The sequence below is a fragment of the Martes martes genome (genome assembly GCF_963455335.1).
Source record: "Martes martes genome assembly, chromosome: X".
Taxonomy (NCBI): domain Eukaryota; kingdom Metazoa; phylum Chordata; class Mammalia; order Carnivora; family Mustelidae; genus Martes; species Martes martes.
The window spans coordinates 39638380-39661619 of record NC_137897.1 but is presented as its reverse complement, the minus strand read 5'-3'; the positions used below and the strand labels follow the sequence as shown (position 1 = coordinate 39661619).

Genomic DNA, 23240 nt, shown 5'->3' with positions numbered 1-23240 from the left:
GGTGGAGTGGGAAAGGGGCTTTTCCTCCACAGATGTTCTCAGCCAAATATTTTCATTAAAAACTGCAAAGTCTGCATAATCATGGACATTCCTCAGTCCAACAGAGTTGTTCAGGCCCCCCTGCAGCTGGGAAGCTGAACAAGGGCTCCATAGGCATTCCTGGTGCTGGGAACCAGGATGAAGACTTGTCCAAGGGCTCAGTGCTAATAAGCCAGATGGGAAGGGATCTGTCTCTCCAGGGACCTAAGCCATGCTGACCAAGCCCTGGCTGACAGGTCACAGGTGACTTTCTTCTTCACGGAAAGAACAAGGTTAGACAAGTTACAGGGTTTGCTCAAACACGACTCACTACCACCTCTCAAAATCAACATGGCAGGGAGTTAGAAGCTAGAGCTTCGAATCCAGCTCAAATATAGTCACACGGACCCAGGTACCTGTGCTCTATGCCTCCGTCCCTTCCCAAGTGGGGAGGATGGGAGGAAGAAGTGACAATTCCCACATTTTCTCTGCCCAGGCAACTGGTAGCTGGGGTGGAGCTGAGCCCTATGGGTTACTACCTGAACGGAACCACTCCAGAAGTCCCTTCCTTCCCTGGAAGCAGCAGGGCATGCCTCATCTGGGTTAATAATTCTTTATTAGGATTCAGGTTCCAAACAAGGTAGAAAGCAGCGGCATGAGGGGTACAGGGAGGGGAATGAGGAGGGAACACCAGGCGTGGCTAGCTGGGCCACTGCCAGAGGCCCAATGGGAGCCCTGGGCTGGGGGTGGGGAGGGGAGCTGGGGCCAGCCTACGGGCGCGGACAGGGGTCAGCGGATGGTGTATCGTACATAGGGGACCTCGACGTCCTCGCCGCTCTCGTCGTTGCAGCACAGCTCAAGCACCAGCGCCCGCACATGGCGGCCCAGCTTTCGCTTCGACACACGGCTTACGATCTCTGTCATCCTGGGGGGCGGGGGAGCAGAGGGTCAGGGAGGCAAAAAGCGAGGGAGGAGGGTGGGGAGGTGGGGGCAGAGGTGAAGGGCAGTGAACTGGGGTGGAATAGCAGCAAGTGGAACTGCCCGCCCCCCCCCAACTCACGGCTGATCCAACCGTTCCTTGAGCTTGGCGGCTGGCATGAAAAAGGAGTAGAGCATGGACACACCCTGGGACAGCATGGTGATCTCCAATTTATGCTCTGTCTGGAGGAGGGGGAAGGGGGACAGCAGTGTCATGGGGGCAGATGGCCCAGCAAGCCTGGCCTGCACACTCTGCCTGCCAGTGGGATGAGTGAGGGAGGGGCCTCACCTTAAAGTAGTCCAGGAACTGTTTGAGCGTCATCTCCTCGCCGTTAGGCTGCAGCCCCTGGACCTCAAAGCGATCCCACAACGTCCATTCCTGGTTATAGTACTGCGGGACAAGGACTGGGCTGATGGGCTGCAGGCCACCACAGGGTCTGGCCCCGTCAGTCCTGTCCTCACCACCCCCCCACCCCCCATCGCTCAGGCTAACATGCTTAGACTGCAAGCCTCCTTTGTCAAAAACATGTGGCTTCTGTCGCACCCTGAGCACTGATGCCCTTTGGTGACTGATGACCAACATGGCCTAGTCACTGGGAGCCTGCTCTGTTCTCATCTCCTACCTTCCATCCTCTCTCCCTCTGCTCAAACAAGTTATTCTTCCTCAAACATGCCAGGCATGCTCCTACCTTGGGACCCCTGGAAAGACTCATCCCTCTGCCTGGAATGCACTCCCTCCAGGAGCCTGTGTGGTCTGCTTCCTCTCCTCCTCCAAATCTGGGCTCACAGATCGTCTTTTCAGCAGGGCCTTTCCTGACCATCCCATGTTTATAAGGCCCCAACCCATCCCCTTGCCACCTGGTACTCAAGTCCTCCTTACCGTGGTCTTTTTTGGAGGTTCTAAGATCATTTATCGTGTTATTTATAGAATCTAGTGCACAAATGAACAATCCTAGCACCTACAAGAATACCTGGCACACAGGTGCTCAGTAAATATTTGAAATGAATTAACAAATGAAGCAAGTGAAAGTATTTACCATAATAAGCACCCAATAAATGTCAGTTGCTATCATTATGTTATTAATAATCTCTCAGAATACAATTAGAAGATCCCATCTTTTCTAAGGGCTTCCACAGGCAGATTCAGTGCTTAGCACAGAATAGGTTAAATGAATAAACGAATAATGTGTGCACAAAGGGAGTAGGTGCACGCTCACAGAAACCCTCACCTGGTGACAGGCTATGAAAGCAAACCAAAGCCAGCTCTACAGAGAAACATCGCACTCACAAACCCACCAGCCCTGATGCAGGCCCTCACCTGGTGACGGGGTGCTGCAAGGGGTTCGGAGAAGGCAAAGAAGGGCAGGGCCAAGTTGAGGAAACCATTCTTGTAGGAGTCAAGCTGTCGGTGCCCGTGCACCACTTTATACAACTCCAGACACACAAGGCCAACCACAGCTGCTGTGGTCGTGGCAATGGCTGGGATGATCTTCCCTGCAATCAGCTTGCTCTGTGAGGCAGGAAGGATCAAGACACGTGATAGTTAAGGTAGAGGAGGCTCAGAGCCTACAAAGAAGGAATGGAACTTGGAGAACTCAAGCCTGGGGGAGGGGTGCAGTGTGAGGTTGGGTGTAGGTGTGGAATCAGGTCCAGACTCCCCTCACCTTGTGCCGGTCCGCAGGGGGAATGTCATAGTTCTCTGCCCGGAGGTTAGATGCCGCCACAATGAAATCCATATGGAAATTGCTGTCATCATCCTTTTATGAGTGGGGGAGGGAGAAGGGGAAGAGCGGGGAGATGGCGAGAGGATCAGAGTCGGAGGAGGAAAAGGATTCCTGGCCCCTGGGGACACAAGTATCCTCCACTACAGTTACCTGCTGGGTTCTTTGAGATCACAAAGGCAAGGCTGGGAACGTCTATACATTCAGGGCCATGTGGCAGGCCCATGATGCAATCCCGGTAGAGGCCTGGGGCTGCCTCCAGATCCCCACAAACCCGTTCTGTCTGGGCCATCCCCCTACCCACCCAGGGCCCCCATCCAGCACCTTCTCAAAGTCGATGGGATACATCTTAAATCCAGGGAGCTTTTCTGGACTGGGCAGTGTGGCCTTGAGCTCCTCGAGACGGCTGTCATCTGCAGGAAGAAAGGGACACCATTGACCCTTTAGATCCCAGGCCAGTGTCTGAGGTGGAAACAGGAGCTGGGGTGGGAGCGGGGGCTGGGAGGGCAAAAGATGTTCAGGTAGAGAAGACCTGAAAAAGAAAGCTATCCTGGGAGAGAGGAGGCGCAAGGCAGAGAGGTAGAGCAGGACAAGAGAGCACAAACCTGAAGGAGACAGAATGGGGGCAGGTATACAGAGAGAGAGAGCTCTCCAGAGACACTAAGGAAGACATCAGGAGGTAGTGGACATGGACAGATCCAGATAGGAGAGCTGTAGATCTTGGGGAGAATGTTATAGAAAGAGGTGGAGAGACATGGAAAATATGGCTGGGGGTGGGGGGCGACAGGGGTATGAAAAAAATATACAGAGAGGATATTGGGGGGAATACGCAGACGCAGAGATAGAGGAAAGATATGGGGAAGGGAAAAAAGGAAGAGCAGAATGGGGCATGAGACATGTAGATGTATTTCATACACATTTCATATATATATCATTTACACACATTTCACACATACCTTATGTACATTACACAGATCTCACGTATGGTTAGGCAGCGATATGCATGTATATACGTATGTATCCAAGGAGAAAAACGGAGGAAATAAAGGGATGAAGTGAAGAAAAACGTGGAAGGAAAGATGGGAAGAAACATACGGAGAGGAACATGAGGGGGTAGAGACGTGGGAAGGGAGATGGGGAGATAACAGGAGAAGGGAGAAGATCGATGGAGAGGAACTGGGGAGCATGGAAGGTAAATGCAGGGGGAGCCACAGAGCTGCAGATGCGGTATCTAGGCCATGGACAGGGAGAGGTAGGAAGGGCAAGACAGATCAAATCCACAGGCTGGGGGTCAGCAAACTATGGCGCTGAGCCAAAGTCGGCCCACCACCTGCTCTATCAATAAAATTTTTCTGGAAAACAGCCAAACACGTTCATTTACACATTGTATATGACTGCTTTTGTACTTCGACCGTGACAGGTGATTGACCGCAGACACTCTATGGCCTGAAAAGCCTGAAGGTCACTATTTGGGCCCTCACCTAATATGAAGCATGAGCTGGAAGAAAGAGATGGAAAGGGATGGGAAGTTGAAGAGGAGAGACGTGCAGAGGGAGATGGGTAGGGAATGCCAAGGAAAGATAACATGGAGGGCAGTATTAGGGTGAAGAGGCGTACAGAGGCACACAGGGGCCAGATGTCAAGGGAGAGAGACCACTGGTGGAGATCACAGCTCCCGGAGAAACATAAACAAAAGAAACAGAAAGAAGTTCTTTTTTGCAAGGCAAAGACACACAGAAGACCAAAAAGTGGGGAGAAGGAGTGAGGGAGACAATTTGCCCCAACCAACCGACCTTCTCCACACTTTGGAAGAAGGGAGGCTCAAAGGAAGGTGCGGGGAAGTCTCGGGCCTGGGGTGGCAGAGCAGAGCCAGGGGCAGAGAACTGGTGGGGAAGCTGGCCTGGGCAGCCGACTGGCCAAACACCCTCACCAACTGAGGCATTGGCGCTCTGCAGCTCCTGGTCAGAGACGTGGATCTTGACGCCAGACTTGGGGGTAAACTCGGGGACCTGCACAGACCGTAGGAGTGTGGCCACAGCAGCTCGGTCCTGAGAGCCTGTCAGCCCATAGGTCTGGGCAAACAGGTTGGCGGCAGCCATCACGTAGTCCAGATGCAGGGGCTGGGGGAAGGCAGGGCCCAGAAGGGTGAGGACATCGGCTCTCTCCTGACGCGTCTCGGCCTCCTTCCCTCTCACCCACCCTCCGCCTGACCCAAAGACACCCCAGGGAAGAGACTTACATTGTTGACATCAAAGGTGAGTGGGTGTGGACAGCGTTTGGGCCCAGACCAGAATGGAGCTCCCGAGCTTGTGAGCTAAAGGAAAAGAGCAAAGAGATTTCTGAGGGGCAGGACTTGAGAGCAGAGGCCCCTCTAACAAGCCGAACTCCTAGCTGGGTACATGCAGGGCCCTGGAGTCAGTCATGAAAGACCCAGACTGTAGAGTCCTATAGATGGAGGTTCCGACACCAGGCTGAATCAGGGGCCTCGCTGAGCAGACAACTACCAATTCCCGGGCACTTGCTTTGTGCAAGACATGCAGCCACCTCACAAACTCTTACGGACTGCCAGGCACTGTACTAACTTACTATCAGTAAGTACCAGTAAATCCTCACAAAACCCCATGAGGTAGACTGCTCTTCCGCCTACTTTGCATGTGGGAAGACCAAGGTGCAGAGGAAGCTATGTGACTTGCTCCAGTGCAAATGGAGCCAGGAGGCGAACCCATGCACATTCCTGTGCCCCCGACTACTACGACTACCGAGTGACTACCAAATTTCTCCTCTGTAATCAGTACGGCCCTGGGGGTTGAGCTGGACTCAGAGCAGCCACAGGCAAAAGAAACAGGGACACAAGTCTCTTGCTCGAAGGCAAGGCAACAGGAAAAACAGGTCAGACTTAATTCACCTGCGGAGAGCCCTAGGCCCTGAGGTACCTGAGGTACCTGCCGCAGCCGGCCTCCTGACTGCAAAGAGCATGGGGAGAGCCCGCAGCAGGTTCCTGTGTAGGGAAAAGGCCTCACGCCCAATGGGGCCAGCAGGCGGGCATTACCTGGTCGGGAGGGAAGTTGTGCAGCAGCTGCCGGATGTTGTTGGAGTACTGGGTGTGCCAGTGGTGGCAGGCCCAGCTCACGCAGTCGGCCCAGGTCTGTGGCCGCTGCAGCACCAGACTGCGCTGTACAGCCTCTAGCACCTCCAGGGGTTGGGTGCCTGCCAGACGCAGGGTCCGCTCCACAAACTTGGGGTCTCTATTGGGAATTGGAGGAGGTCAGAGGGGCAGGATTACACCTCGGCCCTAGCAGTGGGCTCCAACACCACTCTACTTCCTCCACGGAAAGCTAGCCCTGACCCCCAGCAGTACGAGACCCTGAGCCTTCCCCAATTCATCTGCCAAGTAAGCAGGCCTGGTGCCAGGCATTACTGGTGAGGAAAGCAGGCGGGACGCCTTGGCGGGCAGGCAGGGGACAGGCCAAAGGGGCGCTTGGATACTTACGTGAGGTACTGGTTCACGTTTTCTGCCGGCTGCTTGAAGAGGCCTTCAAACTCATCCCGCGCCCACTGCAAGACAGAGCAGATGAACAACATGGAGTGAGGGCTGACAACCGGGGACTTGTCATTAGACAGACCATCAGCGAATGCATCCAACTGGAACACTGCTGCTCGGAGAACAGGGAAGCCCTCTGCCACTGGCTCCCCAACCTTCCCCACCCTCTGGCACCTTAATTTAAAAACCAGTTAACTTGATCTGGGCAATGATTACACTAGTGTATGTGTAAAAAAAATTATTCTTTAGGATCTGTATGCCTTACTAGAGATATATCTCGATTAAAAAAAAATTAGTTACGTTTTACCATAACTGAAAAAAAAATTCAGATCCAAATCAAAAACAGCCGCCACCATACAGGCTCTGGGCTGAGCTGGAAATAAGACAGATGCTCTGCGCTATGCAAATTCCTAAGGACAGTAAATGCATTCACTAGTGCCTGAGTCTGGGTTCAATCCCCAGCTCTGCTACCTAGTACCTAGTTTGAGGACTTCAGAAACACGCAGCAACACTTACCTTTGCACCCTCCTTTCTAAAACAGATACTGTAACAGTAACAGCTACAGAGTGGGGTTGGAAAAAATAAACAAGCAACTACGAAGTAACGGAGAGTTTCCTAAACCTGCTACAGATACATAGTAAAGACTAAGTGCTTTCCACACCAAGAGGCCAACACCGCTCTCAGCCCCATTTCAGAGGAGTCAGGCACGGAGAGCTGTCCGTGTCCAGTCACACACGACCCCATGGGATCACAATGGGGACACAAATATCAACATGCCCACTCTCGAACTCCAGGCAGAAGGGAAAGTGGCCAAGGAAACTGGTTCTTCCCTATTTGGTTTTCACCCCCACACTCCTGACTAAACATTCGGAAGTCTGTTCTCAAAGACTACCGGGTCATTCTCATAGCACAAGAGTTCTCCTTCGGTCCGCCTCAGGTTCTGGGTCATGTCCCTGGTGCCAGACGCCTAGGTGTGTTCACTCTGTAAAAAAGTCAGTCTGATGACAGGAGCTCTGGGCTGTGCGCACACGCACCACACAAACAGGATCGTCCTGAGAAACTAGCTGTTGAAGCCACTCTGAGCAATACCTGGGGACACCTGAAGAGGGGCATTAAAGACCCAGGTAACTGCAGGAGGCAGTAAGAAACGACCATTAATTTCGCTCAGCATGAAAGCAGGGTTTTGATTAGACAGCAGAAGTCCTCACCTGGGAGCGATTCTGCCCCCACCCTGGGGAGGGGAGGGGGCTACCTGGCAACGTCTGGAGACATTCCCAATTGCTACAACTGTAGGAGAATGCTAGTGGCATCCCATGGGTGGAAGCCAGGGATGCTGCTAAGCGCTGGCTGGTGCAGAGGACGCCACCCACCACCGACAAAGAAATATCTGGCCCCAAGTGCCAATAATGCCAAGGTCGAGAGACCCTGTTATACAGAGCACGTGTCCCTTGCAGAAGCATATTCAATTAAGGACTGAGGTGCTGTGATATCTGTGATACGTTTCAGCAGAAAAGGAAAAACACAGCAATCTAAGAAAATGTGTCAAAAACTTGAACAACAATTAAATCTGGATGAGGAATGATATTTGAGTATTCATCATACCACTCTTTGTGTATCTCTACACGTTGACAACTTCTCAAAATAAAAGAAAATGAATGTATCACTCTAGAAACCCAGGCTGCTGGATGGGAAGTGAGGGAGGAAGGTTTCAAGAGAAAGCTCATCTTGAGCTTAGGCTGGTGACACCTGAGGGGGCCTAGCGGCCAAGAAGGAGCCTGCTCCCTCCCCTCTCCCCCCATAGCTGATCACCTGCAGGGTGTGCTCAATGGCGTTGGGGAAGTTCTTCAGGGTGCAGATGGGGATGGACTTCTCAGGCGGATCCTGGCTAGAGCTGTAGGACTCTGTCAGGAAGGGGATCACCACCTGCACGTTGCCCTTGGTGCCCAGTGTGCCAGACTCCAGCAGCGGCTTACGGTAGTACACACAGCGGCGGTCCATGTACATGCCTATGGGGAGGGGTGGGGGATGGGAGACCGTGTGTGTGTGTGTGTGTGTGTGTGTGAAAAAAGAACGTCAATAGAGGACAGGAAAACAAGACAGCGGATACACATACACACGCGCGCGCATACCACCTCTGCCCCGACCTCCTCACCCGCCTCCAAACTCACGGGCATCCACATTGTCGAGGGCATTGGCCACACCATCCAGGTTTTGGAAGAAATCGTCGTCATAGATGCGCTCTGTGTCAGGGCCCACACGGTTCTGGTGGCTTGTCACCCGGATGTGTGGATTCATCTGACGCACAGCTGCAGCAGCCGTGTCAGACTTTAACTTCTAGGGGGACAAGGCCGGGATGGGAACATGGGGCTCAGTTATTCGTGTATTCACCCAACAAACCTGTATACAACCGTTCTCCTAAACATGGACTACTTAGTTTAGGAAGAACCAGGGCTCTGAGTTCAGAAGGCTCCTTGATTTAGGAGACAGTCGCCGACAGCGCCACATGGCCAAAGCTGTGACAGAGATGGCAGGGGCTCAGTGGAAAGGGAAACTGTGAACAAATGCAGATCCGAGGCAAGAGGCCAGCCACTCTCTTTTCTATGCCTACCCAACATGTACTGTTCTTTCAGATAACAGGACTCAGGGGTGGAATCCATCCTCTCAAACAAAACAGGATCCTACCAAAGCCCAGGTCAGGTCACATCCCTCCTCTGCTCAAAACTCTCCCCTAGCTCCCCACCCCCTCCACAGAGGGGAAAAGGAGTTGGCCCCCATTTCCCCTAGCTCGCCTCCTATCCCTCTCCCCACCATCAGGATCCTGGCCTGGAATGCTCTGGGGGGTGGGGGGTGCTCTACACCCTTCCACCCTCCAGGTCTGCAGAACTGAGCCCTTCCCTAACCCCTACCATCAAACCTGCCAACCCATCCTCCGGGCATGTCCAACTTCCTTTGCTTGGGCGCTTATCAACGTTAAACCCCAAACCTCACCCTTACACTGTGTTGATTGCTTCCGGTCTGCCCTTGCTCCCTTAGAACCTTAGAACCTTTATTTCCTTGCTGTATCCCAGGTGCCGAGCACAGTGCCTAGGCCAATGGCTACCTGGTGACAAAGTCCATGAACGTAAAGGAGAACAGATCCTGGGCAGGTACACATGGCACTGTCCGCATGGAAGGCTTCACAGCTAGAGCTGTGTATGGCCCAGGGTCCATGTGGCAGGGGAGAGTGAACCTAGCACAAGTGTTCTCCTAGGGAAGGCCTGTTGGCAAGGCTGGCCCTTGGTTGGCATCTGGGAACCTCAATTTGGGGAGGGTTCTCCCCATGCCTTACCTGATAAGGGTGGCTCACTGTGCCTAGACTGTTTATGCAAAGTGTGGTTTCTGCTGAACTCCTGATTCCCTTCTGGGAAGCTGGAATTTAGGTATGTACATATACCCCCTAGTACAAGCCCTGGGCACTGAGCCGCTAATGAGCGTCCCTGGTTGGCAACATTTCACACGTGTTGTCACAATTCGCTACTAGGGGAGTTAAGTGCATCCTGTGCGACTCCACTAGGAGAGGAGTCTCAGAAGCCTGTGCCTGGTCTCCCACAGACTTCGCCCAGGGTGCCTTTTCCCTTTGCTGATTTTGCTCTGCATCCTTCTGCTGGAAGAAATCATAGCCATGAATACAGCTATAAGCTGAGTCCTGAGTCTTCCTAGTCAATCATCAAACTTGGGGGTGGTCTAGGGGACCCCCAACACACTGTCCCAACCAGCACGGATAAGAGATCAAGGAAAAAGAAAAAAAGAAGAGAAAGATGAAAAATTGCAGATCCAGTGCAAGGATACTCAAGAAATGTTTGCTGAATGAGTGACGCAGAGAAGCTGAGAAAAAGAGTCGAAGAAAAAGGTGGAAAGGCCTCCCTCCTTTCCAGAAAAAATGGAAACAAAAGACAGGAGGAAAGCCAGAGGACAAAATCCCACCCCCTCCCCCCACCCCACTCACCGTGACATCCCAGGGCCGGAATAGAAACTGCCGGTTCAGATTTGACTTCTCAATAGTGTCCATGTCTGTGACAACAATTTCTCCGCCCTCCCCACAGCCCAGCCCAATCATGGCGAAGTTCTTGAGCAGCTCACAGCCAATGGCTCCTGCACCCACCTAGGAGGCAGTAGAGAAGAGAGACAGAGACTGGCTGGGGTAACACAGGTGAGTGTGATGATACACTTACTCCTCACTCCCCACCACCCCTGAAGACAGCAGGGGAGGCGAAGTGGGGCTAGTGCCACATCCTCAAGTCCCAGAACTACAAGAAATAACCCAGAGCCATCTGAGGGAAGGCCGTGGCAAAAGGCACACAACAGAGGTACCAGAACCAAAAGACTCTCCCTTGGGAGGCAGGAGACTCCAGAATAGGTGGCCAGAGGCCTGGGAGGTGCAGGTAGAGGACATCTAAGGGGATCACTCACTAGGAAGTACTTCTGCTTGCCCAACTTCTCCTGTAGGTCGGAGCCAAACACGGCCACCTGCCCATCGTAACGGTTCTGGCGCTGAGGAGTGCAAAGGAAGGAGAGTCAGAGGGAGCCTCACCAGAAATGCCCCCAGTGGCGTCTTCCTTGTGGGCCCTACTCACATACCGGGTGGCACTTGTCCTCCGTGAGGGCCTCTTTGTCCTCAGGAAGACACTCCAGGGCATCGAAGTACAGCCATTGCATGATGGGCATAAACTTCCCAGAGCAGGCCTGGGGATTGCGGAGGAGAGAGGAAGCAGTCAGTGGTTAACTGGGGCAGATGGACAAAAAGTGATGGAGTTAGAGAAGTGCCTGGCCCACGCCCCCAACCCTGAGCTTCTCCACCCACGCTGACCTTCATGACCTCCTGGGCAGCCAGGCCCCCAATGAAAGCGTTTACGGGCGCCAGATCCCCAGCAGCCACATAGGCCAGCTTTCGGATGAGGTCCTCATCCAGGTTGTCCTGCTGCACCGCTCGCAGGGCTCGTGTATTCACGGCCCGGGCTAAGGTCACCAGCTCTGTTGCATCCTCCTGGTGGGGCAGAAGAAACCAAGAGGGCACCTGTCAGGCCACTGTGGGAAGAGGGATGGGGAGGGGCAAAGGGGAGGAAAAGTAGACAGGTACAGCGGGCCTTCGGTGCCAAGGTCACCTGCCCTGGCTGGCCCACCCACTCACCCACCTCATTGCGGGGCCGAGGGGGCCGGCCATGCTGAGCACAGAACTGGTGTAGGGCCTGGAAGCCAATGTGCAGCTGGGCGGGTCGGGAATACTTGGCAAAGTCCGTCATCACAAAGTCAGGCTCTGCCAGTGAGGCCAGCAAGGATTTCTGTGGGGGGCAGGGCATCAGAGCCTAGAAATGCCCAGAACCACCCCCCACCCTCTACTACCCACCACACTCACAAAGCTGATCTTTTTAGGTACTTTGACCTGGCTGACAATGCCTCCACGGATGTAGTCGGAGAAGTTAGAGGTGTCACAGATGCTAAAGGTGTAAGGACCTATGTAGACAAGAAAAAGGTCAGGCTACCCACTCTCCCTGAAGCCCACAATACCCTCAAGATAAGGGAAAAACCCATGGATTTTCAGGGAGCCCAGTCATCAGGAGCCAAGACGCCATGCCAGGTTCTACTCGGACATCAGAAACCATCTCCACTCTGCCCAAGACCCAGGCTCAGAACCCACGAGACCCTGTGCTCTTGAATCCAAGTCTACACTAGAAGACATTCTCTGTTCCTTGTCTACATCAGCTCAGACAAGAACGGATCCTCTGATCTGCTCTGTTCAAACGCCAGAGACCTTTTCCCCATCAGCGCAGACACCAGAGACCTATTCTACAAACAGCTCAAACTCAAGACAGCACCTCTACCCCAGGCCCACCAGCTCTGGCTGGACCCCAGCAGGGAGGGGGGTTAGGTCTGTCTCTGGTTCATCTCAGACACCCAGCATGTGTCTGTCTCCCCTCACCCTGAGCCCAGGGTCATATCCTCTCACCCAATTCCTCCACAGCCCTAGCTCACCCAAGACTTTGATCTCCATGGGCTGACTTCCGTTGAGTTCAACCATGCCCTGTACTTCTGAAAAGGAGACATAGTCGCCATTCTCAAACCCATGTCGGGCCTCATCCAGGCAGGTGACCACACCGGGGTTGTCCTGGTTAAAGGAGAAGTGAGCCTCAGAGGCAGGTTCAGGGTACCAGGAGCAGACGGAAGGCCTGCTGCTGCCCATCCACCTGCCCGGAGCCCTGAGGCTGGTCTCCTCACCTTGGTGACCATAGAAACCATAGCGCTGAGAGGCTGCTCCCCATTGGAATCTGTGAGGATCATTTCCTCTCCAAAGTCACAAAAGAGCTGCCTGTAAAGGGAGGCAACAGGGCTGATGCCCCAGAGTCCCATGCTCCCGGGGACCCGCGTGTCCCTCGAGATACAGCGAATACTTGCTGAGCAAATTCTGCCCATCACTGCTGGGAATCACACAGCGCTCATGTCACGTGGGGAGAGGAGGACACACAGAATCCAAACCCCGAGTGGCTGAGGGGCAGGGCGGTGAGAGCTCAGGGGTCTCGGCCCCGGGCCCAGCAGGGGTCGGGAAACCAGGGTGGGGGCACTCACCCAAATAGGCCCCGCGTGTCTGCCACCACCAGCTTGATGCCACGGTTGTGACAGAACTCACCGACCCGCAGCTGGTCCTCCAGGGGGGTGTTGGTGAGGACCACCACCTGTGGAGAGGTGGAGGCTCAGGGCACGGGCCCGGCACTGGGCCAAAGGGGAAAGAATAATGGAGGAATGTTCGTGCCAGGGACTTGAACTATCTCCCCTGGCTCAGTAGAGACTTTCACAAAGGACCTACCGTGTAGCAGATTCAGCCAGGGTGAAACCCAGAGGAAAGAGAAAGGCCAATCCCTCCATCAGGGCAGGCACAGTAGCTGGCTGGGTAATGAGGCAGCCAGGAGCAGAGCTCGGAGCACAGCTGACTCATTTACGCACCAACGCCCACCACAGCCTGCCTACAACCCTGCCTCACCCAGCGAGACACAGAAGTAACCCTCCCTCAGCAGCCAAAGTCTGAGCTCACTCCTACCACACCCACTTGCTCCCAATTCTCCAGACAATGCCTGCTGAAACACGTGCCTTGGGATTTTGCTTTCTGCCCGAATGCCCTCCCTCCCTCCCCTGCCCTCCCCACCGGGAGGAACTCCTACAACTACCTCAGGTTCTGAGGCGGGATGCCCCAGGGCAGAATCTCAGCTCCCACAGCTCCTCTTTCCAGCTCAAAATTTTTATTTAACAAATAACCAGATGGCCCTTATCATGTGCCAGCTGCTATTCTAAGCACTTAGCCCTCAAAAAACTCTAAGAATTAGGTATTACTATGGGTCCCAAGTCCGCAAGGAAGAAAAAAACGAAACAGGAAATCGAGTGACCTCAACTGGAGACCCGTACTAGGAAGTGTGACTCCAGCACGTGCCAATGACCACCAGGCTCTGTGGGTCTGCCCATCCACACCCCCGCCCCCGGAAAAGGCAGGTCCAGAGTCTAAATCCCACCTGCATCCCCAACACGAAACCTGGCACAGAGGCCAGCCCATTTACCAGAGAACTAATAAGCAAAGACAGATTCAGAGAAAACTGGACAGGAGGCTGGGTGGTACGCCCCCAGGGTACCTGAAAGCCACTAAGGAAGTCCTCGACCAGAGGCCCGGTGTAGGCACTGACAGGCACATAGCTGTTGAGTTCGGCGAGGCGGGGCTGGGAGACCTCAGCCCGGTTTTTACCGATGTCCTCCTCCCGCAGGTAGAACTGCAAAGGGGAGCCAGAGAGGAAGGGAGTGGAGGCAGAGCCCAGGGGACTGGCACCTCTGCCAGGGAGAAGGGCTGCCAAGAAGTACCTGGGAGGAGAGGTCAGCCCACTGGGCAGTGCCCTGGTCATGAAGGGTGACAGCCTTGACCCCACCAAGGATGATGTTCTTGGCAATCTCCACGCCCAGGCCCCGTAGGCCGGACACCAGGACGCTGGAGGTCTGAAGCCGCTTCATGGCCTCATGGCCCAACACGTACCTGCCAGGTTGGGGGCGTTCCGGGTCAAGGTCTGGCCCTCCAGACCCTGTCCTCCCAGTACCCCTTCCGCTGCTTGGTCCAACCAAGGCCCCACTTACAGCTGCCGGGAGTAAAGGCCCTCATCTATGTCTGCTTCACTGCCGTTCTTCGCCATTCCCTAGGCACAGAGGAGAGGAACAGGTTTGGGGAGATACAGAGGAGGGTGTGGACAGATGCACTGTGATACAGAAGGCTCTCCCACCCACCACTCCCACCACCCTGCCTGCCAGGGTCCAGGAAGAAGACACTTACGTTGGTTGGCACCGAGGGCACTTCGGACAACACGGAGTGGGCAGGGGAACAGTTAGAACCCGGCTTTGGATCAGGCCCGGACACGCGACGTTTCTTGGACAGCGGCGAGCTGGACATCTGGAAGGGAAAAGGAGGGTCAGAGGTGAGCCTGGGGCATGTGAGTATTGCAGTTGGTTAGTGGTGACCGTGGGGCGGGGGGAAGGGAAGACTTAAGGGCTGGTATCTCCATTTTACAGAAGAGGAGGCAGGTACAGAGAGGTGAGGTGACTTGCCCAGGGTCACACAGCTGTCAGAGCTAAGATCTGAACCCAGGTGGTCTGGCTTGCAATCCATGCTGCTGACCACTAGGCCATTCGCCTTTCTCCCCAGCCCAGCATGAGGGAGAGACTCCAGTCCTGCGGGGTGAGAGGAGTGACATGAAGAATGTCCTTGTGGGAAAGTCAGAGGAGGGTGTAGGCTCAGGTCAGACCCTGCCACTCCTTGACAGACCTCATTTAAGCATTAACCTGTGGGCTCAGTTCCCTCACCTGTGCAATAGGGCTGACAGGGCCACTTACCTACCCCACGGAGTTGCCGAAGTGATGAAAGAGAGCCCAGACCACAGAGCCTGGCACAGAGCAGGCAGGCAACCACAAGCAGCCATTCTCCTCCCCCTTAACCCCGGCGACAGGGGCACAGGAGGGAAACGCAGCTTAGACTTCCATCAGGGTGGCATGATGGCGGGAGACACCTTGCCAGAGACCCAGCCCCGGAGGCGCTCAGGGAGGAGAGTTTCCCAAAGCCCACCCCAGCCCTCCCCCCTCCAGCCGGAAGGGAAAGGCCCAGGCCAATGAAAGAGGTCAAGGGAGAAACCACACACACATACACATACACACACATACACACACACACGCGCGCGCGCACACACACACACATCCCGAGCCCTGTCTGCATGTGGAACCCTGAAACAGGTTAACAAAGATGGTGGATGAGTATTGATTAGGAATCCTCCCTGGGCCAGATGTTAGACCAAGGACGTTATGAGCCTTGCTTCACTTTGTCCTCACGGTGTCTTCCTGAGATCTGGACTACTACTGTGTCATCCCCCAACTCCCACTGGAGGAAAAAAATTCACTCAGGGACACTTGGTGACTTGACTAAGGTTCCCACAAACACAGTGGCCAGGCCCTGACCAGGATCTGTGGACCCTGAAGCCTAGGCTGCCGCCTAGTGTTAGTCCCATTTCATCCCCTCAACCAGGGTTGAGCACCCTTGCCAGACAAATGAGAAAACCTGAGCTCACGAGGTCAAGTTAACCTGCCGAACATCACACACCGGGTCTCAGAGAGAGAACAATAGAGCCTGCTGTGGCAGAGAAATTTGTGTGTGTGACTGGATCCACATGGCGGAGACAAGAGGACCCTCAATCGTTTCCCCTTATCACCAATGCTCTCCTAAGCCACTGTCCTCCCACACTGGGCCTTTTCTGACCCACCCCCCTTCCCAATCACACTGAGCACACCCAGTGCACCTAAGATTCTATCTCGGCACCGGTCACCCTCTGACGCTAGGCAAGAAGACAGGAGCACCCTATCATCTACCAAGAGCTCACTGCCTGTCAATCACAGGGTAAAAGGCTTTGTCTAATCCCAACAATGCCTACGGAATGAGATAACCTCATGCCCACATCACAAGTAAGAAAACAAAGGCTCAGGGAACTCAATCACTTGCCCACAGTCACGCAGCTGGTGCGAGCCTGTTTGCCAAATGCCTCCTGGGAGAAGAGAGTCAGGACCAAGCTCAAGACCCAGCCCATGGGGCTAAGGGATGAGGTGTGAGGGAGGAGGACCCAGAAGGCAGGAGGTTGGCTAGGGCCCTGAAGCCAACCAGCCTAAATACTGGGAATGCAAAGCACTAACCTAGACAAGAAAAAGTTGGTGAATTAGTACGGAAGCAAATCATAATTTTTCCATTTACTGGCTTTCTGACCTGGGAAAGGGATCTCATTTACTGAGCCCCATTTTCTCCAAAAGCAGGGACAAACAGAAGCATCCCCAAGGACTTGCTGGGAAGGTTAAAAAAGTCTACTTCTGTGGTCAGAACTCATAGACTTGAAGACGTAAGTAAGCTCCTCCCTGGACACCTGCAGTGGCCTCCATTACTTTTATTTCTTTGCCTTGTCACTGGTTTGCTCGTCGGGGACACACCATCTCCCTTGCTTCCTAAATCAGTGATGATCCAGGGTCAGAGACATCTTTAATATCTGCACTTTTATCTCCGGATTCCTGTTGCTGCCAGCAAGGGTCTAAGCAGGTTTTGGGTGACTGTTCCAGAAAAGATTTCAACTGCAGAGATTTGGAACAGCCCAGTCTCAAGGCAAGCAAGATTCTGGGGCAGTAACCCCAGAGACAAGCTAAAAACTCCCCACCCCCAGTGCAAAATCGATACCCTTTCTCCCTCAACATATGCTCAGGCCCCACTTAGGATGCATTTATGATCCATTGTTCAGCAAAGCCGAACTGGGGCTTAGAGAATTTCAAAACTTGCCTGAGGTCTCCAAACTGGTGATTTTGAAGCCTGAGCATTCTCTACCACCCAAACCAGAGAAGAAGGTTTGAGGTAGGAGTCTGGGAGCAGGTTTGAAAGGGGGCAGACACAGGGTCAGGTTATCAAGATGGAGAAGCTAAGGCACAGGAAGCTGGGGCCTGTCAAGCCTCCTGGGAGGGATTAACTGACAAGTCCCTGGGAACACGAAAGAGGAGTCAGGAGGTAGTTGTTTGAGCCCATGGAGGCTCAGAGGGAGATGGAGAAGGGGACAGAAGTCATGGGAGGCAGCCAGGCAGGGCCAGGCCAGGTTGTTAAGACTCATACCTGAGTCTTTGGAAAGGATCTTTTAGGGAAAGGCCAGGAAATTGCACTAGAGGTCCCCTGAGGCTGCTCAAGGAGATAGGAGGGCAGTGGCTGGGCCCCATGGAAGCTACACGAGGAACAGGTGAGGGATTCTGGGACCCAAGGAGGCTGCAGAAAGATGCTGGGGTCCGGGGCTAGGTGTGTTGTCCATCAGAAGGATGCTCGGGCCTTAGGGGTCTCTGCAGATGGATGCTATTGGCACAGAAAAACCTTTGACCAAAAATAACAGGGATGTGCAGGGAGAGAGGTGTCTCTGACATTGATGTCAGAGTCCCAGGAGGCTATAAGGTGAATGGTGAGTCCTAGGGTAGGGCTGGGGAGGGATTTCTAATGGAGCACAAAGGCCTTGTGTTGATCTCTGGTACACGCTAGGTACAGCAGCTGCTCTAACAGAGTGGAAACGGGAGGCTGAGCCCAGACAGTTCTAGTCCTAAAAAGTTCAGCAAGCAGATACTGGCTAGATTTCCAAGTAGGGTTGGGTTTCTCTGACAATTGTGTGGAATCCCACGGACACTCTGAGTAGATGTTGAGAAGGAGGTTTTCTACTCTGAATGAAGACAACTGGGCCTGTTGGGGGAAGGGACATCTGACAATGATGCTGGGGTCCTACGAACCTAAAGCCCTCTAACTGATGCTAGGGGCCTTGAAAGACTGAGGGCAGATTCTGAGGCATGACTGATGTGATATTAAGGGATCTGGGAGCGAAGGTGCAACACTGGTTGGCTTTTGAAGGCAGTGGCTGAGTGAAGGGTGGGGTATGAGGAGAGTCTGATGGAGGGGGCTGGAAGGCAACAGGGTCTGCAAAGGCAGTGCTGGCCAGGGGAATCTGTGATGGAACATCCTGGAGTGAGGACTGTGTGACCAGGGAGCTGCTGAGGCCCATGAGCGGTAGTCTCCAGAGAGAATACTGAAACTATAAAAAAGGGCATTCCCTTAAAGTAGAGAACGCCTCTAAAAGCAAAAGAGTCTCTAAAGGTAAACGTTGAAGAGAACCTCTGATTAGAAATGCTGGGTCCAGGGGCGCCTGGGTGGCTCAGTGGGTTAAAAGCCTCTGCCTTCGGCTCAGGTCATGATCCCAGGGTCCTGGGATCGAGCCCCGCATCGGGCTCTCTGCTCAACAGGGAGCCTGCTTCCCCCTCTCTCTCTACCTGCCTCTCTGCCTACTTGTGATCTCTCTCTGTCAAATAAATAAAATCTTAAAAAAAAAAAAAAGAAAGAAATGCTGGGTCCAGAGGGCTTTTTCATGGAAGATACTAGGGCCAGGTTGGGGTTGGCGATGTAGAGAATAGGTCTCTGACATGGAGGCCAGGCCCAAATCGTCTTTCCACAGGGTCTAGTTTCCTTGGAGGCTCTGAGAGCAGATAATGCCTGTGTGAGTTGGGGGAGGAGGGAGAACTATCTGAAAGAAGCTGCTAGATTAGACTTACAGAAATGAAGGCCCTTCCCCCGGGGTCTAGCCCCTCTTGGAAGCTGTGAGAACAAATACTGAAGGACTAGGAGGGTCTGAAAGAAGATTCTGCGGTAAGGCTTTCATGGCACACATTCGTGGGGGGGCTTCGCCCAGGAATGTCAGTCCTATTAAGTCTCTGTTAGCGACTGAGGGACATTCTGACTTGCGATACAAGGTTCAGGTCAGAGTCCCGGTCCCTGACTAGGGATACTGGGCCTGAGACTCTAAGATCAGATCCTGGGGTGGGGGGGGGGTCTGACCCCAAGGTCAGATTTCTGAGCCCGAGGGCTGGTCCAGGATGGGAAATGTCGACCCCGCCCCAAGACTTGTCCCCCTCCCCACAGATCCCTAGCATCCGAGTCACCACCGCCCATCCCGACATCAGCCTGGCCCAGCGCCGACCCAAGCTCCTCCAATGCTTCCCGAAACCCCTGCCCCGGCCAAGGCGCTGAGAAAGGCCGTTTGTTACCAATGCCGGTTCCCCGGGTCGCGCCGCCGCCAACTCCTCTAGGAGCCGAAGCCAAGCCCGGCCGCCACCCTCCTCCTTCTCCTCCTCCTCCCCGCCGCCTGGGCCGCCTAGAATCGCCGCCGCCTGGGCCGCCTTCTCCTCCCCCGGCCGTAGTGGTAGTGCTCGACCCTGCCACCTCCTTCACCTCCGCCGCCGACACAAGATGGCGGCCGGAGAGCCCGAGGCCGGAACAAAACCTTGAGCCCCACCCCCCAGGAACCCGGATGCAGGCAGGCCGCGCCCATTCATGAATCATGTATAAATGGTCCCTGCCCGCTGTGACCCATTCGAAGAGGAAGATCTCCACCTGGTGGCGAAAGTGGTAGCAACTAGGAAGACAGGTTTAAAAAAAAAACCAAAACACAAAAACCATAGATGCCACGCCCCATGGAACGTGAATAATGAATTCATTGTTGCAGCCAGGTTGCCAAGATAACTAAGAAAGGACCTCAAAAGGCCACATTTCCTGATCATGAATTATGCATGAGGCCGGGTGGTTGGTGGACTAACTCCCTGCAACCAAAAAGCGAATGTTAAAACATGGAGGCCACGCCCCTGTTCATGAATAATTAATGATCTCACAGCAGCCCGGAAGCCAAGGAGACCAAGGCCACATCTTATCATGAATAATGCATGAAGCCCGGTGGGCTGGAACAAAAGGTAGAGGCCCGCCTACTGCCGCATCTATTACCCTGTAAGCAGGGAAAAAGTGTAGGGAAAACACACTCCCCCGGCTCATAAATAATGAATGATGATGATGCGGCAGCTCAACCTGGAAACTCAGAGAGGTCAAGAAAGGTCCCACCTAGTTGCTTATGAATTATGTATGAAGCTGGATGGACAGAAACACTCAAGACAGCCCTGCCCAGCTAGCAGGGATTATAGTACTCCAGCCAAGGCAACACAGCCACGCCTTCCTGTTCATGAATAATGAAAGACGATGCTGCAGGGCCACAGGGGAAACCCAGGGGAAGTGTAGCCGCCTTCTCCCCACCCCTGACTAACACCAGGGCAGCCTTGGCCCAACCGAATTTAGACTAATATGCCTTTGGCAGGTGCTTCAGTTTCCACAACTGTAAAATGGGGATAGTAATAGAACCCATTTACCTCATAAAGGCAAAGTGTGTTATTATGAAAATCAGAGAATATGGATCGTGGTGTGAGCTAGCAGTGCTAACACAGGGCGCTGTTAAATTTAAGTATTCTATATTAATATAAAAGAACTATGTAGATATATATTGATATTAATATAAAATTAGTTATGGCTGAGGGTATACTCAGTCACAACAGAAACTCCCAGCTTGGGGCATTATTTAAAAAACAATGTCTTGACCAGGCAATGAAATCTTACACAGCACTAAAGAGAGAAAAAAAGAAAAAGAAAAAAACGTCTTGAGACAACCAACCGCCCAGAAGGACAATGGAAAACAGAATGCTAAGGCCACCAATGTCCACTGAATAGATAGGACAAGAGGACCAGGCCACCAGAGATACAACTGTATGCCAAAGCCTCAGGTACACAATAAGCACTCAACACACTTCTCTCAAATAACAACAGATCATATTAACAGATCGCATATGATGGGGATGTGTCCTTTCCAGGCATTGTGCCACTGATCTCAGGAATGCAGAGCAGGAAATCGGTTCCTTCCTGGCCTTCAGGTCTTAGCTCAGAGGTGACCTTCTTAGAGAGTTCTTGAACCCTCACAAAAATCATTTCCACCCACCAATGACTAGCTGTGTGACCTGGGGCCAGACACTTTACTTCTCGGGACCACTGTTTCCGCACCCATAAAATGAGAACAATAGTAACCTACCTTGTGATCAGAGTTTAAATGAGTAAATGGGCAGAAAGGGCTTAGAACAGTGCCAGACACAAGTACTATATGACTAATATTAGTAGTAGTACATGCCATTAAAGTGATGGGGGTGGAGGGAGACATTGTGGTATTTGATTAAGACTACAGACTCTGGAACTAGATTGACTGGGTATGAATCCTGGCTCAGCCACTCACTGACTGTGACTAACTTTAGGCAAATTACTTAGCCTCCCGGTGTCCCAGTTTCCTCACCTATAAAATGGGATAATAATAACCTACCTCCTAGGATTGTTGTGGGGATTAAATGGGCTAATAAAGTGTGAAATGAGTGTAAACTCATCTGATTATCATTATGCCCATACCCATTTTCAGGCTCACAGAAAGATCTGCCAAAGATTACACAGCTGGCAAGGATCGATGGGATTTGAATCTAGAGCCTGTGTTGATAACCTGGAATTACTGGGCCATAAGGAATGAACAGTGTAGGCGGCCTCCTCCCTTCGCTAGAGTTAAGGGTTACTTAAATCCTGGAACCTGTAGGGGAAAGCTAACAGCAGGTCATGCAGATGAAACCGTAAAAGCTACGCCCCTCATGAATTATGCACAATTACGCCCCTAGAAAAGCCACAGAAAACTCGGGGCGCTACTCACCTTTCCGATTAATCAATGAGATCTAGTTTGCCCGGCGGACTGCAGAACGCCCCTTCAGCACATCCCTCCAGCACGCTGACCCGCCCCCTTGTGAATAATTCACAAGCCGATACTTCCCCCGGACCAGGTGCGAAAGAGGCAAAAATGGGCTTCCTCAATAGCCCCACCTCCTCATGAATAATGAAAAAAGCCGCGGGCAACTAAGGCCCGGTAGCACGCTGTCCCCTCGGGAAGAGCCTAGCACACTGGGTTCCAGCGTGCCTTCCACAGCCTGGCCCGGAGGGGGTAGGGGGCCCCTCTCCCTAAAAACGTGTGGGCTCCGACCTGTCCAGTCGCCTCGCCCCGACTACCCAAGGGCGGGGAGTGGGGGACCGCATCATAGAACCAGAGGTCACAAAGGCCATGGATACGTCCACAATGCCACGTCGGTCCCGAACGTTACCACTGTCACAGGACCTGTCCTGAAACAAGCTCTCCCAAAATTTCACCTTGACTTCAGGAACCTCAAACTTCGCATCTCCCTTTGGGGAGTACCCCCAAATCCTGCCTCATGGACAGAGAACTCATACACGGACCTTAAGGGTCTCCTCAAACATCCCCCAAAACCCTGTCTCCGAGGGGTGTAAAGCCTGCCTCCGAAGGGTATATAAATCCTGCCTCCCAGTGATACTCCCTAAAACAGACTCTAAATCCCGTCCCGGTGTCCCCAAATGCCACTTCCTAAGGGACCCATCAAAAGCGGCCACCCCGGGCCCAGAGCTCCAACTGTGCCCATTAGGGGATCCCCCAAATTGAGCCCCCTCCCCCAAATGCTGTCTAGGGTTTGGGGGCACCGTGCTCCAGCTCACCCCCTGCGCCGGGCGGAAGCCTCGCCTTCCTGCTGGAGATGAGCCGAAGCCACGGGGCAACGGAAGAGCAAACCACCTCCGTCGTACCAGAGCCAGAGTTTGCGCGGAGCTCGGAAGCGCGGGGCCTTGAAGGGCCCCCGGTTGGGGATGTACCACAGATGCTTAGCTAGAGGGACGCCCGCCCCTGCTGCCGTGCCGTCGGCGCCCGTGTCAGACCCAGACACCCCTACAGGTTGTGGTACTTCCCGAGCGCGCGAGGCATGCTGGGGGTGGTAGTCCTGTCTGGCCAGTGCCTGGTGCACGTGGTGGGCTACTGCGCCCAGAGTATGGGAAAATGTGAACCTGAGCTGTGGAATTCCTGGAGCTGTGCTCTGGGGGATGGGAAAAGAGAGTGGAACGTGGGGTGCCTCCAGATGTAAAGGCACACCCATCCTGTGGATGGGAAGGCTGAGGCTCAGATGGCCAAAAGGGTTTATTCGTT

General features: G+C 53.5%; 1 protein-coding gene across 3 annotated transcripts; it reads right to left on the bottom strand.

Moving 5' to 3' along the window:
- Positions 1-617: 617 nt before the first annotated feature.
- On the bottom strand, positions 618-22877 carry UBA1 (ubiquitin like modifier activating enzyme 1). 3 transcript variants are annotated; one of them, XM_080794788.1, is made up of 27 exons: positions 19402-19600; positions 14866-14988; positions 14594-14710; positions 14401-14459; positions 14134-14302; positions 13911-14045; positions 12859-12965; positions 12511-12601; positions 12268-12400; positions 11651-11748; positions 11430-11576; positions 11105-11281; positions 10876-10980; positions 10708-10788; positions 10244-10399; positions 8427-8592; positions 8068-8264; positions 6208-6272; positions 5767-5962; positions 4957-5031; positions 4648-4837; positions 3042-3130; positions 2661-2753; positions 2315-2506; positions 1286-1387; positions 1079-1179; positions 618-943 (listed from the first exon to the last, which is right to left on the bottom strand). In XM_080794788.1, the coding sequence occupies exons 3-27, from the start codon at positions 14708-14710 to the stop codon at positions 808-810; spliced, it is 3177 nt and encodes a 1058-aa protein (XP_080650914.1). In that variant the 5' UTR covers positions 14866-14988; positions 19402-19600; the 3' UTR covers positions 618-807. The 3 variants fall into 3 exon arrangements, with proteins under 3 accessions (XP_080650914.1, XP_080650916.1, XP_080650915.1); XM_080794790.1 differs by lacking the exons at positions 14866-14988; positions 19402-19600 and adding an exon at positions 22760-22877; XM_080794789.1 differs by lacking the exon at positions 14866-14988.
- Between the last annotated feature and the right edge of the window lie 363 nt (positions 22878-23240).

Excerpts from the sequence above, each read along its gene's own strand:
- UBA1 (XM_080794790.1), bottom strand. The coding sequence starts at position 14,710 with ATGTCCAGCTCGCCGCTGTCCAAGAAACGTCGCGTGTCCGGGCCTGAT. Across the intron at positions 8,265-8,426 it reads CCTCGACAATGTGGATGCCC|GCATGTACATGGACCGCCGC; the intron begins GTGAGTTTGGAG and ends CCCTCCCCATAG. Across the intron at positions 5,963-6,207 it reads AACGTGAACCAGTACCTCAC|AGACCCCAAGTTTGTGGAGC; the intron begins GTAAGTATCCAA and ends AATTCCCAATAG.